Source organism: Schistocerca serialis, chromosome 6 (genome assembly GCF_023864345.2).
Source record: "Schistocerca serialis cubense isolate TAMUIC-IGC-003099 chromosome 6, iqSchSeri2.2, whole genome shotgun sequence".
NCBI lineage: Eukaryota > Metazoa > Arthropoda > Insecta > Orthoptera > Acrididae > Schistocerca > Schistocerca serialis.
In genome coordinates, this window is record NC_064643.1 from 145,735,643 (window position 1) to 145,753,798 (window position 18,156).

An 18,156-nucleotide genomic window follows, 5' to 3' on the forward strand; every position below is an offset into this window, starting at 1 on the left:
TAGAAATCTGGTGAAATAATGATATAAACACTTAAGTTTAAATTTTGTGTAGCAGGTGTGGTTATTTATTTAATTAACATGTTGCTAGCATCAGATCACACAAGGAAAATTTTTATATGTACAGTTATTTAACACATAGAAAAGAAAGGTGTGATTATAAGTTGATGCGTTAGTCGCTAATAGGAACTACTCTGGATTGCCAGGAAAGGATTAATTTGGACACGTACATGCAATATGCTGAAAGTTTGTTGTTCTGCACCATTGTTACAGCTGGTTGATGTTGTTAATCCCCATTTGTATACTGAGTCATTTACCATGCTTGCTACAAGAAATTTAAACTTACACGTTTGTCATTATTTCGCTAGCTTTCTAACATGTACCAGTTCCCATCAGATAACCGACGTTAAGCGCTTTTGGGCATGGCCAGCACTTGGATGGGTGACCATCCGGGCCGCCGTGCACTGTTGCCATTTTTCAGGGTGCACTCAGCCTTGTAATTCCAACTGAGGAGCTACTCGACTGATTATTAGTGGCTCAGGTTAAAGAAAACCATCATAACGACCAGGAGAGCGATGTGCTGACCACACACCCCTCCTATCTGCATTCTCGGCTGAGGATGACGTGGCAGTCAGATGGTCCTGATGGGCTACTTGTAGCTTGAAGATGGAGTGCTTTTCTAACATGTATGGTACATTGAACAACATATAAATTCACATCATCGTATGCAACTTCTCTCACACAGCATATCACAACTTCATATTATTTATTGGGTTACAACATCCCACAATAATTGAAAATGACCATGTGTCAAAACTGCGGACGCAATAAACAATGTTTTGATGGCCTAAAATGGAATGATTTCATTTAAAAATTTCACAAAGGCTGTGGAGCCAATCTCCATCAAAATTCTTGTTTATAATATGTAGTGATATACACAAACCTTCCTCAGGAATCAGTCTATTTGTTAGTGAAAACTGTATCAAAATCCCTACAATATTTCCTGAGACACCTTCAGATACAGACATAATAATGTGGCAAGGAACTTTAATTTATAATGTATGTATACATACACAAATCTTCCATGTGAATCAGTCTATCTATCAGTGAAAACTATATCAAAATCCCTGCAGAAGTTCCTGGGATTAGCCATAACATAAAGACAGAAAAATGGAGTTGGGGACTTTAATTTATATGTATAGAAGTTTGCATTCGTAAACTTAGATTTTTTTATATTATTAGCACTCACTCATCTTGTACACATTTCTTTTCTATTAGAGATTCTTTAATGTTATCAATCAACAATTTATTTTCATTGTTTCCATAATTTAATATGTTGGGTATGTTGTCAAGTGTCCTCCTGTCAGGTACCAAAGTGAGTAGTATAATATCAGCTGAAACCACTAAAACTCAGCATATCCCTCCTGTCCAACAGAACTCCTGATAATTTCTATATGGACTTCTAAACTGAGTAAATCCTATTTTTAATTAGCCACCTGGATAGCTGAGCACTTTGAAGTACCCACTTCTGGGACACAGGGAGGCACAGTGGACGTGATTGAATCCCCAGAAGTACACTAATGACCAGGACTGGTGTGCTGGTCAGCCCGGATGTGGTTTTTAGATAGTTTTGTATATCCACTCAGGTAAACAATGGGCTGGTTCCCACATCCCACCTCAGATACATGATTCACAGACATTTTTTACATCTGCATCTGCGTCTGTACTCTGTAAACTGCTGTCAAGTGCATGGCAGACAGTACAGCCTACTGTACCAATTATTAGGGCTTTGTACCATTCCATTCACATGTGGATCTTTGGAAGGATAATTGCATAAATGATTCTGTGTGTGCTGTAATTAGTTAATCTTGCCTTTACAATTCTTAGGGGATGATACATGGGGTGCTGTAATATATTCCTATATTCATCACTTAAAGCTGGTTTCTGAAACTTTCTACGTAGGTTCTGATGGGGAACTGTTTGTCTATATTTAAGCATCTGTCAGTTCAGTTCTTTGAACATCTGCATAACATTCTCCCATAGGTTATACAGACCTCTAGCCATTCATGTTGTCCTTTTTTTGTGTCCGTTCAATATCCTATATTTGTGCTATTTGGTACAGTCCCCACATGCATGAGCAGCAGTATTCGAGGATGGGTCGCAGAAGTGTTTTTATACAGTCTCCTTTGTAGACTGATTGCTTTTCCCTATATTCTGCCAATGAATCATGGTGTGGCATCTGCTTTACCTACACTTGAAATTAGTTTTAAAATGCCTTTGGGTGTGATGACCCCATTGTAATTATAGCATATGTGAAGGTATAGCTGAATCCCTGTGTAATTGGAAATGTACCGCACTAGTCCCGACCCACCACTGACTGTATAGAGGGCACTAGAATAGATGGGTCAACCCTATTTTGAATTACGAGGGTCAGTCAAAAAGTAATGCCTCCTATTTTTTTTTCTACTTTTAATTGTCAGGAAATTTAAATGCAATTACATAGGTTGAAAACCACAACATTGAGGATCATTTTGTCATTTTTCAATGTAATCTCCGCCCATCTCTACAGTTTTGGTCCATCTTTGAACAAGGGCATGTATCCCAGCACGGTAAAAATCACAGCTCTGCTTCCTAAGCCATTGACGCACGGATGTTTTGACGGCCTCCTCATCTTCAAAATGAATCCCACGATGAGCTTCTTTTAGTGGCCCGAACAGATGGAAGTCTGATGGTGCCAGGTCAGGGCTGTATGGGGGATGAGGCAAAACTTCCCATCCAATTTTGACAATCTCGTCAGAGGTGTGACGACTGGTGTGTGGTCTTGCATTGTCATGCAAAAGAAGAACATCTGCCATTGATTTTGTTGGGCGAACTCGCTGAAGACGTGCTTTAAGTTTGTTGAGGGTTGTGACGTATTGAACAGAATTTATTGTGCATCCCTGCTCCAAAAAATCAACCAGAATCACACCCTCTGTATCCCAGAAAACTGTTGCCATAACTTTCCCTGCCGATCGCACAGTTTTGAATTTTTTCTTCCTCGGCGAGCTTGTGTGACGCCACTCCATTGACTGCCTCTTTGATTCGGGTTCAAAAAAATGCACCCATGTTTCGTCCCCGGTCACAATTTTTTTCAGAAACTCATCTCCCTCCAAACGGAAGCGCTGCAAGTGTTGGGAGGCTATTGTTTTCCTTGCCTCTTTATTCTGATCGGTTAACATTCTTGGAACCCACCGTGCACAACCTTTTGAGTACCCCAATTGTTTAATAATCGTGATGACACTGCCTTTACTAAGAGAAATAATGCGACACACTTCATCTGCAGTCACCCGACGGTCACCACGAATGATGTCATCAACTTGCTGAATGTTGTGTGGAGTCACTGCACTCACCGGCCTGCCGCTCCGCTTTTCGTCAGTCAACGGTGTTTGCCCTTCAGCTTCCTTACAACGACGAACCCATCGTCTAACAGTGCTGACATCCACTGTCACAACACCATATACCTTCTTCAGTCTTTCATGAATGCGTATGGGCGTTTCACCTTCTGCATTCAAGAATTCAATCACACAACGCTGTCTCAAACGAACATCGATGTCGGCCATCTTACAAACTTCTGCTGTGCTGCCACCTGTTGACACAGAAAGTTACTACTGCAGTGGATTGCAGAAGAAGGTTTGAGGAATGGCGCCAAATTCAAATTTTTCACTTAACTTAATTTCTTTAAGTAGAAAAAAATGGGAGGCATTACTTTTTGACTGACCTTCGTATAACAAACCACAGATCCCTTGAATGGAGGAAAGTACCTGTTGAGAGGCAGAGAGAGATTAAGTGACATTGATATAGATGCAATATCTCTCTTTTAAAAGAACAGAAAAAGGGACATTCTTCTCTACCTGTATTAAAATTCTAGAACTTACTATGTGTTCAAGCATAAAGGCCTACCTGGAACTATGTATGTTATCAATGACAACCACGTTCAATCCAAAAATCGTCACTTGTGCGGGTACCAACTTCTTCTTGTCATGCATGATGTCCTAAAAGCCATGTATAGAGATAACCAAATTGATGCTGTGTTTCTTGACTTTCAAAGAACATCCTCCTACTACGGAAGATATTTTGGTATGTGATATTTAGACAGATTTGTGACCAGATGGAAGCATTCGTGAAAGGCAGAATGCAGCACTCTATGCCAGGTAGAGTGTCGTCTGCATACTTGAAACTAATTTCAAGGTCTGAATCAAGGAGGTGTAATGGGTTGACTGCAAACCAGTTTATATATTAATGTGATATGGAAAGGAACATGAGATATTCAGCCATAAAACTCTCCAGCCATCTACCTGTTGGTATAAAGAATTTAAAATGTGCTCCATAGAAGAATTTCTATATATGTAGTAGTATGATTTTTGTGTGTGTGTGTGTGTGTGTGTGTGTGTGTGTGTGTGTGTGTGTGTGTGTGTGTGTGTAATGATTTGAACAGTTCTCAGTTCATTCTTCCTTGTTGGTTTTATACATATCACATTTGTGTCACACTAAAAACAGCATGGTCATATAAGTCTGCTCAAGGCATTTTTGATGTGACCTCATAGCTCTAAAAGTCTTCTAGTATGAGTGATAACTGAATAAGTGCCTAAGTATTTCCTCCTTCACACTTAAGGAGTTGCACATTTCTATTATTACATGAATTTGGCAAAAATAAATAACAATTAATGAAACATACTGAAGTTGGGATCACTTTTGAGGAAATGGCTTAGTATTTCCTCCTTCATTCTTGAGGGCTTGAGCATTTTTAGGATTACACAAATTTGGCAAGAATAAATAACTTTAACGAAATGTACTGAAGGACGGACACATGTGAGCTGGTTTGTGTGATATTTATTCCTCAAGACTGGATATATATTCCTCAAGACTAGATTCAACTACAAAAGAGAATGAAATTTTGGAATTAGGAGGAGCCCTCACTCATGGCAGAGTCTTTTAAACAGGGTAAAGTGACTCATAGGTTACAGTGATTGGTGTGGCAACATCTGGCAGCTTGAACAAGCGACCACTGAAGAGGAGAAGATACCATAAGAACAATGTTCACACAGGTTAATTAAATATGTGCACACAAAAAAGGGAGGGAATCATGACAAAGATTGGCTCACCTGGTGGTGAAGGGATGGTCAGGCAAAAGAAGCTCATTTCTGGGCATACTTGGCGGTAAAGTGACACTAAAGCAGCCAGGAATGACAGTAGTATAACTTGGCATGTACTTCTGGGACTCAACAGACTTTAATACACTGATAAACACATCACTGCTCTTGGTAATCCAGCAGCTGATACTGGGGGGATGAACAAGACATCTGGCATAAGGCTTTAAAGAATTGCAACAAAAACCTTTCATGGAAACACAGCTTGAAAATGGGATGTGGAACACATGGTAGAACCTCTCTTGTTTGCTGGAGTGTGAGGAAACATGAAAACTGAATAAAGGCACTAAATTCTGGTGTTAACACAGAGATGTTACCTCATTGAAGTAGGAACAGAGAGACTGGAGGGGTGACAGCTGGATGCGCGTTGCTGCCAGAAAGTTTTTTTGGGGGGGGGGGAGGGGGGATGGGGGGGGGGGGGCATGCAGCACATCATCTGCTGCTGTCAGTGGAGGCAGATGAAAGGAATCACCACACAGTTCACCCTTTCTGAGAGTGAAATATTGGCACCAGCAGGGCAGAGGGGTGTTAAAATCTGACTCAGGATGCCTGCTGTTGGTAGTTAGATGGGACTAGTTGGCAGCTTATGGTGGCAATGTCTGTCAGGCATTGCAAAGTGTGTGGTATCTGATGTGATGTTGAAGACCGGTCATGTGTGGCATCATGGCAGTGGCCCTGCTGAGGATGCACAAAATAGCCAGTGCATGTTGTAGACCTCGAACTAAGGGGCACGCGCATGGGTTGCCATTGCTGGTCCCTTATGTGTGCTGTAGATTCCAGTCTGCAAGACCATAAAGACACATCCCTTTACTGAAGAATGAAAATACCAAATGGCTTTGTTGCTCATACATGCCTTAGTGGTGTTGTACATTGGAGAATTTGAAAAAAGAAAAAGTGAGCAGTTGCCAGACATTATCCGCATGTTGCTGGTGGACAGCTCCAATAGCAGTTTGGCTCATGTCAGCAATTATCGTGAGGGGGGCAGTAGGATTGGGGTGAGCCAAAAGGGTAGCATTAGTGAGGCCTTGTTTTGTCTTTTCAAAGCTCTCGATCATGGGCTGTGTCGAAGGGACTGGTTTGTTATCTTTAGTTTTATCGCCACGAAGTGCGGTAGTAAGGATCTCTTGGCTGGCAGTGATGTTCTTAAGATATCAATGGAAAAAGTTGATCATGCCTTTGAAGGTGGTAGGCCATGGAATATATTCTATTGCTTGCACCCTCTTACGGAAGGGTGAGATTCAGTGGTAGAGACTAATCCAAGATATTCCACTTTTCTTGCCTGAAAAACACATTTTGTGGCTTTGAGGGTCGCACAAGCTTTCTGTAGGCGGGAAAAAATTCCTTGAAGGTGTTGGCGATGTTCATTAGGGTGACCAGATGAGTATATCAGCTAAATAGGCATAATTGACACAGTATGCATAATTGGATTGTGGGAAACCCACATTGATTATGTAAAGTTTGAACATCAGCCTCCGTGGTATGTGAATGTTTGGTATGGAATAATTGGTGAGAAAGTCATTTGACTAGTCTTTGTTGATGGCACCTTAAATGGTGATAAAAGTCAAACATTCAGGGAGGACACACTCCAATATTTCTTGCTGAACTTTCCTTGGACTTGGTGACAACTGGTGCAGTTTCAACATTATGGTTGTCCAGTATGTTATTCTGTAGCTACACGTGAAATATTATACTGCATGTAAAATTTTGGTGGATCAGAAGAGGCAGTGCAGTGTCTTGGCATGCAAGATTGCCAGATCTTACTTCACATGACTTGGGTGAGGGCTTACTTGAAGAGTGAAGTTTATAATAAAGTGCAACAATGTGCAATAACATGATTCAGGGTATCATCAACGCGCGTCAATAGATGACATAGGAAATACTTTCAGCTATATCATATCATTCCATATGCAGATAAATAAGTGCATAGAAGTAGATGGCAACATTTTTGAGCACATACTGTGAAATATTTTTTGCAAACAAGCACCCTCTTGGTGAGAGGTGAGAGGACACACCTGAAACAAGCTATTTTTACAATTACGAAAAAAATCTGGTTTTCTTATTTTGATCCAAATGATTTTTCTCAAGATACCTATTTTGGAACCCAATTGTGTTATTTTTTGATAATAGCACCATCCGTTGCACAATGCCAGAAGTGTTACATAAAAAAGTTAACAACAATGCAGGAAAAGTCAGATTGCTACTTACCGTAAAGAAGACACATCAAGTTGCAGACAGGCACAGTTAAACAACACTCAAGTAAAGCTTTCAGCCACAGCCTTCATCAGTAGAAGAGAGAAACACACACCACTCACATACACACAAACAAACACACCTCACACACACACATGACCACCAAATCCAGCATCTCAGGTCAGAATGCAACATCACGTGGGATGCAAGTAGCAATCTGGAGAGGGCAAGGAAGTGGAAGGGGTAGTAGTGTATAGATGGGGAGAGAGATGAACACTGTCTGGTGGAGTGTGTGAGGACTAGACTGCCAACAGGCGGAGCATCGGGAAGTTGTGGGGTAGGGAGGTGTGGAAAAAAAGGAGCAAAAAATGAGATGAGTGGGAAAAGACTGGCAAATGCATTGACATAGAGCTGCAAATAAACAGTCACTGACACTGACACTTATGGAAGATAAGAAGGTGGAGGTGGAGGGGAGGATCCAGATGGCTCGGTTAGTGAAGCAGCCATTGAAATCAAGTCTGCAATGTTCAGTTGCATGTTGTGACACAGGCTGCACTACTCTGCTCTTGGCCACGGTCTGGCTGTAGCCGTTCATCCTGGTGGGCAACTGATTAGTAGTCATACCATTATAAAAATCTGTCCAATGATTGCAGCAGAGCTGGTAAGTGACATGGGTGCTTTCACAAGTGGCCCTTAGGATAAATCTGTGACCGGACTGGAATAGGATGTGCTGGCTGGGTGGATTGGGCAGGTTTTGCACCTGGGTCCTTCCACAAGGATATGATGCTTATGGCCAGAGGTTGGGATTGGGAGTGGCATAGAGAAGAACTAGGATGTTGTAGATGTTGGGTTGGCAACAGAACACAACTTTAGGAGGGGTGGGAACTATCTCTGGTAGGATGTCCCTAATTTCAGGGCACAATGATAGGTAATCAAAGCCCTGGCAAAGGATGTGGTTCAGTTGTTCCAGTATGGGGTGGTACTGGGTGATGAAGGGGACACTCCATTTTGGTTTAATGTGGACAGAGGTGCGATGAAACCATCAGAGAGGAGGAGGTCAACATCTAGGAAGATCGCATGCTGGGTTGAGGAGGACCACATGAAGCGGATGGGAGAGAAGGTGTTGAGGTTGTGATGAAACAAAGATAGGGTGTCCTAGCCCTGAGTTCAGATCATGAAGATATCATCAATGAACCTGAACCACACTAGGAGTTTGGTGCTTTGGGAGGCTAAGAAGGTCTGTGCTAGATGGCCCATAAAAAGGTTGGCATAGGGGGTGTCATGTGGGTGTCCATGGCTGTGCAGCAGAATTTTTTGTATACCTTTCCTTCAAATAAGAAGTAGTTGTGAATTAGGATAAAGTTGTTAAGGTGTATGAAGAGTGAGGTAGCGGGTTTAGGGTTCATAGGACATTGGGAAAGGTAGTATTCAATAGTGGTAAGACAATAGTATGAGGGATGTTGGTATAAATGGGGGTGATGTCAACAGTGATGAGTAGGGATCCAGGAGGTAAAGGGATGGGGATGGACGAGAGTTCGTGAAGTCCATCCCTATGTCACTCGCAATCACAACCCTTTGCCACAAGGGTCATATCCCTGTGGAAGACCCAGGTGCGAAACCTGCCCAATCCACCCACCCAGCATGTCCTATTACTATCCGTCACAGGTTTATCCTAACCCTTTAGGGGCCAGGCCACTTGTGAAAGCAGCAATGTCATTTACCAGCTCTGCTGCAATCATCGCGCAGCTTTTTATATTGGTGTGAGTACCAACCAGTTGTTCATCAGCATGAATGGCCACTGCCAAACTGTGGCCAAGAGCAAAGTAGACCACCTTGTGTCACAACATGCTGCTGAACATCACAGACTTCACTAACCAAGCCATCTGGATCCTCCCCTCCAATACCAGATTTTCCAAAGTGCGCAGATGGGAATCTTTACAATACATTCTCCACTCCTGTAATTACCCCGGCCTTAACCTAATGTGACATCTCTCCCCACACCCTCCATCCAACAGTTTCCACCCCCTTTTTCCTATCATTCTCCTCCCCATTCTTATCTTCCATCCTGGTATTTTGCAGTGCTCCGACAATGCTTTCGCCAGTCTTTTCCTACTCATCTCGTTTGTTGCACCTTTTTTTCCCTCCATTCTCTGCCCCACAACCTCCTGATGCTGCGCCTGTTGGCAGTCTAGTGTTTGCACACTCCACCAGACAGCATTCATCTCTCTCCCCATCTATACACTACCATCCCTTCCGCTTCCTTGCCCCCTCCAGATTGCTACTTGCATCCCACATGATGTTGCTTTCCAGCCTGAGATGCTGGATTTGGCGTGCGTGTGTGTGTGTGTGTGTGTGTGTGTGTGTGTGTGTGTGTGTGTGTGTGCTTGTTTGTGTTTATGTGAGTGGTGTGCGTTTCTCTCTTTTATTGATGAAATCTGTAGCCGAAAGCTTTACTTGAGTGTCTTTTAATTGTACCTGTCTGCAACTTGATGGATCTTCTTTATGGTAAGTAGCAATCTGTCGTTTCCTACATTATTGATATCCCTACCTGGGGTTTCCGTTCTATGACATACAAAAGTTATGTTTTTTCCAGTAGAATGTGAATTTGCAATAAAAATGGGGTGTTCCTATTTAAGATATTGAAGTTTTCCCCTTCCCCGCAGGGCATCAATATTACCATTGGAATGTAGCATTTTTAAAAAGATGGATCACTTATTTTTCTGTTTTTTAATCTGGTGCATAGTTTTTGAGATATTTTAATGCCTCAAGATAAAAAAAAACTTTCCCTGTATATATGAGACTCCCATTTTCACAAAGAGAAACACAATACTTTTTGAAGTCAGCTGGTTCTTACATCAGTATGCAATTAAACATAGAGCAAGTTACATGTTACCTGTCGACAGACTACAACTACATCAAAAAACTCTGAGATTATATAAGTAAGCAAATTAAAAATGGAATCATTTAGGGGAAGTGTGATCCAGATCTAAGAAAAATACTAACGGGGATTGGAAAAATACCTGAAAAATAAATGTTACAATAGTGTAAAAGATTTCTTCAATGATGGTTGTGTAAAATAGTATCTTTCTAAAGAAGGAGCAGTCTTTGTATTGTAACCATAGATTATATTTTATGATAACTGTGTCAAACAGTATCTGTCTGAAAAAGTAACACAACATTTTTTTATAGCCTGGATAAATTTTGCTAGTCTGTATAATATTTCCAATATTTTGGTAAGCATTAAAAGCTGTGGTTCACAAACAATTTCTGAAATAACAGTAAGATATGATTGACTTTTGAATATTAATCAGTTACTCATTCTTGACTATTGGGTTTTTCACCAACACAATAAGAAAAAAAATATTGATGGGGGAAACGGAGCTACAATTATGAATTGCAATTATGCAATTCCAAAATGTACTTACAAAGTAAGTTATTTTTACTTCTTCATTGGACTTGCTAACAGATCCTACTACTTGTGTTGATGTATATTTCAGACCCACCAGGTAACATCACAGTTTCAAATAAAGTGGTTTATGTAACTGAAGGACATGTTCCAGAGAAAGTTCTGTGCAATGCAAAAGCATATCCGGAGGCTAGTTATCAGTGGTGGAAAGAAGGTGAAAAAGAACCAATAGTAAAAGGAAAAACACTCATGCTGAACTTTGCTGTACATCGTCGTAATAGTGGAAACTACATCTGTGAAGCTTCCAACCGGCATGGAAATATAACTCAAAAAACAACAATAAATGTTCTGTGTAAGTGTTCAAATCTTTCATGATTACTTATGTGTGAGATTAGGGATTATTACTTGTGTCCTAAACCGTCAGTACCTATGTTACATGTGTATCCATCATTTGATTTTGCCTTTTTCTCCAAAATATTACTTATGCTGCCTGCAAAATACAGTAAATGTTTAAAGTACACTGTCACATTCTAATTTTCCAAGGATATATATTTAAATTCTTTGATTTTTATTTACTCTTTAAGTATTTTCTGCTTATTACACCACATTTCATAATGCTTTCACATGATTTTTTCTCTTTTGGGAAATAAATTAGAGTTTACACTTCTCTTTCAGAAGATACATCTGTTCATTGTTTCAGTTATTCGTAAATCATATTGCATAGATAACATGATGAAGGAAAGCCCAGAGGGATGTTTAGCGAGATAAGTTTTCATTACCATTGAGGCATAAATGTCATGAATTTTGTTGAGGCCAGGAGTTGATCCTGACTGTGGTGGAGGATTCAGCCACCAGTAGGCCAGGAAAAGGTGCTGCTTCCTTGCCTGGATGTAGGTTTTAGAGTTGGTGGTGACTGTAACTGCTTAGCAAGTTTTTAATGAAATATACCTGTATACAATTACAGAGTTTTACTCATTTTGATACAGAGACAGGAATGCAGTAGCAGAAGAATATTGCCCCTCAGTGACATTGGTGGCTGCCAGCATGCCGAATACCACGCTCATCAACTGTCAGCCCACTAGCCAGTGCAGCACACATTAGAAGAGATGGTTGGTGGCATCAGTGAAATTACCACTGAAGTACATCATATGCAGTTTCTGGCAGCCTGACTAACCTGTGGTCACTGCATACCAGACCAATAAGGACAGTGTTAAACTGTAACATCCATCTTAGCCAAAGTTAAAGGTATATGCCTGCATGGGCAGTGGTCAGCAAAGATGAAGGCTCTCAGGAACCAGTGTACAGCAACAGATACACTGGGTAGCCGTAACTCAGGCTTGGAGGCAAGATCCACCAGGAAAGCAGTCACCAGCAGACGATAGCTTCTGGCAGGTGATGCAGTAATGCAAAGGTGCTGAGTTGTCTACATACAGTCTCCAGGTCAAGCAGACACCTGCTGTTAGTGGGGACTGAAGTCCTTGGAAGGTGACTGGATGCTTCATCTTGTACTGCAGCAGCCTTCACCTCGAAGTTAACAGCTGATGAAGAATGGTGGTGTTGGACATCACCTACTCATCTTGATATGGTCATGTACAAAGTATGTCAGCGAGCATCTGAGAACACCTGAGAGTGAGGACCGGATTTAGAGCAGTATTTATGAGAGTCTACTAGCCAGTTGTGCTCCGGGCAACAGTACCCCCACGGAGACAGCAGGCTGTAGCAGCCGGGTGTTGCCACTGGGGCAATGACTTCATTTGTTTGGCTCTTCTTCTTTATCCAGCACCTGTAGGACCTTACCGATAGCTGTAACATTGCCCTACTTCACCCTTCAGAAGTGTTAGCCAGCTTCTTCCACTTTGTCAGCTTCCAGAGTAAGTGCTCTTTTGTTCTGAATATACCTGCTTGCAAAACAGTGTTGGGGCTTCAGGCTGATGCTTGCTTGCCTCTGTATGACGTTGTTTGGCTGAGCATAACAGAAGCAGTTCATCACATCAGACCGAGTCATGGGAACACTCCTCTCTCCTAGAAGAAATTCGGTTTCTTGATTGTAACCTGTTTACATTTTTGGACAACAAATGTGATAACATATGTTTTACAGTTTGGCATGATAATACAAGATTTTCCTCCTCCTTTTATTGTTAGCATAAAGCACGTGGTTCATTGGCTTTTTCTTAATTCTAAATGGTTAGCCAAATCTGTTGGCAACTGACACTTAGGTGGTTTTTCTCCCAAAGTAGTTACAGAAAACAGTCAAATCCACAGTGGTACCAGCAACTGAGAGTCTCATAGTCATAATTCTATTATGCTGCTCATTGTGGTACTGCTAAACATGCTGGAACATTGCTCAGTGGTAAAGTGACTGTTCTGCGGGGCTATCAGCCCATCCAGCAAATGGGGAAGGTATGGTTTTATGGTGTTATTCAGATAGGTCCAGTTCTGAGTTGGCAACATGTCTAATGGTTTTTCCAGCCAGTACTGTGAGGTTTGTGTCAGAGTCATTATAGTTGTCCCTGTGGTAACACTGCTTGTAGCACGGAATCCATTTCTCTTCCCTTCTCATTTGTGAAGGATGTATGTATGTGGTTTATAATCTCACAATGCATCCCATTACCACAGAAAATCCCTACTCGAATTACACACTGTACTACCTACCAATCCTATTACAAGAAATCATAAGCACAAATTTAAACTGTACCCATAACATGTTTTACGACAAAGTTGTTCAATATATCTTGTACAGCTCAATACTCACTGACACGACGTAAGAGTGCACTGCTCCTTGTGTACAACCTACATACTAGCTTCTGCCTCCTACCTTCTAGTTTTACCTCCCACTTCTTTGTAGGTAATGGCACTGATACCTGTGGTATTGTTTCTAGGATAACCTTAAAATGTGTAACACATCGTGTGTGCATAATGTAAGTTCGTATTGGTGTTTGCAACATCACATTCACAGATGATGTCATCTCTATGACTTGTTATGGCCCTTTTTGATGCATATGAAATTTCTGCATTGTGCCGTTTGCTGTATAGGGACATGCTAGCATGACCCTTTGGCCGACACCTTACTCAGGCAACATTACGTTGGATTCATCCCTTCCTGCTCCTCAAGGTCTTTGGCATTCCCCTTTGGTACCCACTTCCAGACATCCTTCAATGTTTTCACAAATTTTGTATTTATTCCACACTTTTACCACTCTTAGCTTTAATAAATTAAATTCTACCATATAACGCCTTGTGTAGAGCCCAACGCTGTTACGCAGTTTTGCACTGTGTGTGTCTATGACATAGGGTAGATAAGCTTCCCATTCCTTATGGTGAATATTCGCATTATAACTTATCGTTTTACTGATGATACAGTGAACACACTCAGTTCTTCCATTTGCCAGAGGATGGAAGAGACTAGTTCTAAGATTGCAGATTTGCAGTGGGTGGCATAGTTGATTAATTAGTTGAGATATGAAGTTTTTGTCGTGGCCCATAGTTATTGTGTCGAGGACACCAAGCTTCAGTGACCAGTTTTTCACCATTTCATGTGCTACTGCACTTGCTTGTTGTTTCAGGATGTGAATCATTGCAATGTAATGTGGACAGTGATTTACAATAGTTAATATACAGCAGTTACCCACTGGTATCCTGTTAAATGGAGCCATAATGTCCGTGCCTTCCATTTCATATAGTTTAGACACCTCTGGTAATCTTTGAAGTGGTATTCATTGATGGCTCACATTGGCATGTTGTGTACATGACATGCTATTCTTGACATATTGGTCAACGTCCTTGCTTCATATTCTTCACCAAAGCCATTCAGTTACTCTATGATCCACTGTCCGATGCCCTCCATGTCCTGCTAACATGTGATCACGAGCTTCTTTTAATATTTCTTCCTTCAGTGCTCCAGGTACTATGACACAAGGCCCAGACTTTGTCATCCTACACAGTAGCCTATCACAAACAATGATCTGTGCTTACATTTTGAATACGTGACAGTCTGCATCAGCGATCTGCACATTCTGCCATTCCACATGGCTTCAACCAAGTGCTTTTAACCCTAGTTTTCATGCTCAGACCATCTGAATTGCCATGCTTCCTGTCAGATTTATGCATTACCTCAAAATAAAATGTGAGTAATTTTAGTGCACACCGAGTCAATCTACTTGAAGGATATTTCAGTCCTACTAGCCACTTTAATGCTGCATAGATTATTACAACTTTGAATTTAGTGCCATAAAGCTGACAATGAAAGTAAGTAATACTGTAAATTAACATCAGTACCTCCTTCAGTAGGTGAGTAATTCTGCTGCAGTTCATTTAAATGTTTTGATTAACATGCTTCTGGGTGCTCATTACCATCTACTTCCTGATTCAGAACATATCCCACTGACTGGTTGCTCATACCAAAAGGCAGAATAAACTCTTTTCCGTAATTCAGAAATACTAACATAGGTCTAGCTGTTAGTGCCTGTTTCAGTCCCTCAAATCAGATTGACAGTGAGCTGTTCACTGAAATTTTGCATCCTTCAACAAATGTGTTAATAGTCTACCAGCATCAGCAAACACTTGACAAATTTTCTATAATAATTGTGTAACCTTAAAATGACTGCAAATGTTCACATTTTGCAGCAGCAAGAAATCCGAGACTGTACATACCAATCTTAGATTGGTGCTTACTCGGTCATGGCTAAATAAACAGATTAGACTTCTACCACAGCAAAGTGACATTTTTAATACTTAATGTTAAGCACTTTAAATGTATCGCTCCTTCCAGCTGTAGCCTGTGCCCCTTCACGTACCTAGAAAAAACAATAATATCACCTAAGTAGACCATACACTGGCCTGTTTTTAATACCCCTGACATGCTGTCCCATAATCACTGAATGTGGCCAGTACGTTCTTAAGTCCAAAAGATACCCACTAATATTGGTAATGGCCACAGGTTATGGTAAATGTGATCTTCAGCTGGTTCTCTAGCACTACTTCAAAGTGGTAGTAATCATTTGTGAGATCCATTGTTGGAAAAATACCTCCATTGACCCAAGTTCTCCAATGTTTCCTGAATATTTGGTATCAGATATGCATCCATCACAATTCTGGCATTTAAACAATGGTAGTCACAACAGAACCTGTGTTTCCTCATCCCACATTGCTATTTTTGGGCATGATGACAACAGGTGCTCCCCAGGGACTATCACACTCTTCAGTAAAGCCATCATTTAGCTGTTGATTGATGAACTCCTCCATTATTGGTTGCAGGAAAAAAGGTATTCTGTATGGGTTCTTATAGACAGGAGGATTATCTCCCCATCAGGATCCTGTGTTGCATCATTGGTGTTGCTAGTGAGGGTCCACAAGGACTGAACAAATCTGTGAACTGTATCAATAGCATTTCTACAGCTACCCTACCTTACCATTCCATCTGATTCACTTATTTCATAATGCAGGTGCATTAATTGTTTGCTTAATGCAGAGGTCCACACTTTACATGTCAAAATCATCCTAGTACAGGTCATCTAGTATGGAAATTAATAACCCCTTTGGCAAAACCACTCTGTCAGCGACAAAATTATCCACACTAGCTGGAATCAAGTATTCTCCATTCACTCCCTGCACTTGTGCCACACTCGTGTGATCTATCCAAAGTGTCACTGTGTTTCAATGGCTCTATAATGTATAAGTATCACTCAGGAGGTGAGTACCTACATTTACCAAGAGCAATTTTCCTGTGCCTTTTAACAGATTATAGTGCAAATGGGCCTTAATGATTCTGTATGCATTTTTATCAGTTCCAATTTTGTGCTAAGAGAACCTTGTGCCAATATATCATTTGCAGCTGTCTCTCCCAGTGAGAGCAATGTTCCACCAAGTTCGACAATGTGCTAGGAAAAATCAATTTTTGTATGATGCTTATTCAATAAATCAGCTACAGGATTGTACAGTACCCCTCACTGACAAACGACAACACTTTCATATGCTCTCAAAAATTTCTTGCCCTTATAAAAATTGAACAATATTGACCTCAATGATGCCACTTCATTGTCCCTTACTCCACATAATCTACATTGTAAGGGATTCACTCTTTCTGCCCAGGAGGGTAGAATAAATGAGCCTCTGTGTTCTACCTAAAAGGGTAGCATACATGGACTCCTGTGTCCACTAAAAGTCAATGTTCTGTACCATTCACCATGCCAACTAAGCAACATTCTGCTTCTGCATATGTCTTTATAGCAGGAATTTCACTGCAAAAGCCCCAGTTGCAGAATTCATCTTAATGTCTAATGAACTTCTGCCACCCTGTTTCTTATTCCTACAATCCCACATGTGATGTCCTACCACTGCACACTCACAGAACTTCTGTGGTTGGCAGTATTACTTTCAAAAGTGCCTCAACATCCACACCTATAACATTTTAGTTCTGAAGAGAAAACGCTCCATTTATTCTGCACCTGTGTTGCTATATCCATCTCTTTCAGCTGTATAGCAACAATAATGACAGCACCAAGATCCTTCAAGTTTTACGTATACACTGTCCTTGTCATATCAGATGAATTCTCCCTAAAAAAAAAAAAAAAAAAATCTAGCATTCTATGTTCTGCAACCTTGTTCTGCATTAACTCATAGGTTTGTGCATTGCTTTCCTAACTCTGTCCAAGAATGTTTCCACTTTTTCATTCCATTTTTAGGATATTTCATTGAGTTGCTCCCTAAAGAATCTGGTACTGTTCCATTTATTGTAGTGCTGAATGAGCCCATTTTTGAGTTGCCGAAATGTATGTTTCATTCAACCCTTCATGGTATGCTGTGTATGTCTTTGCCTCATCCATTATCTGTGATATGTCCATGTACAATTGTACTTCATACATCCAATCACTCAGCCTCATGGCAGCATCCAAGTTATCAATAAATGCTACTACATCTTTAGTTGTTTCCTGAAAATGGTGTTGCCAGACTAGCAGTGGCTGAATTCAAGGTATGAGTGGATATTCTGATTCAAGCTTTTGTTTCTACTACCCCAGCAAGTTCACTCTTGTCTGCCCATGTTGCTTACTGGCAGAGCATCCAGCTGCCTTTATGAAGTAGAATTACTTTCGTCCAGCTTAGCCACCTGTTTCACCAAGGATTCAGCTGCTTCCTAATCATCAAAGCGTGTGTTTGTCATCCTAGCATTTGTGCAGATCCCATCCACTGAAACACAATACACTTGAAGTATGTAAAAATTCACTGATAACCAATACAAGCATTCAGACATACAACAAAAGAAATGCCTTCAATATTTATGACAAATAACCAAGCACATCAAATCAGTGCAACAATGTGTCTCGTGCCCATTACATCACCAAGTACTGTTTTTAGCTGGTACTGACTGTGTACAAGGAAACT

The 18,156-nt window shown here is 40.8% G+C and overlaps 1 protein-coding gene across 1 annotated transcript in view; it reads left to right on the forward strand.

Annotated features, from left to right (window-relative positions):
* The window catches only part of LOC126484696 (hemicentin-1), a 1,211,236-nt gene that overhangs the window by 1,028,348 nt on the left and 164,732 nt on the right, over positions 1–18,156 (forward strand). The window contains exon 15 of the mRNA XM_050108292.1: positions 10,871–11,131. Within this exon, the coding sequence (XP_049964249.1) occupies positions 10,871–11,131 (261 nt within the window). The remainder of the gene's footprint in view (positions 1–10,870; positions 11,132–18,156) is intronic.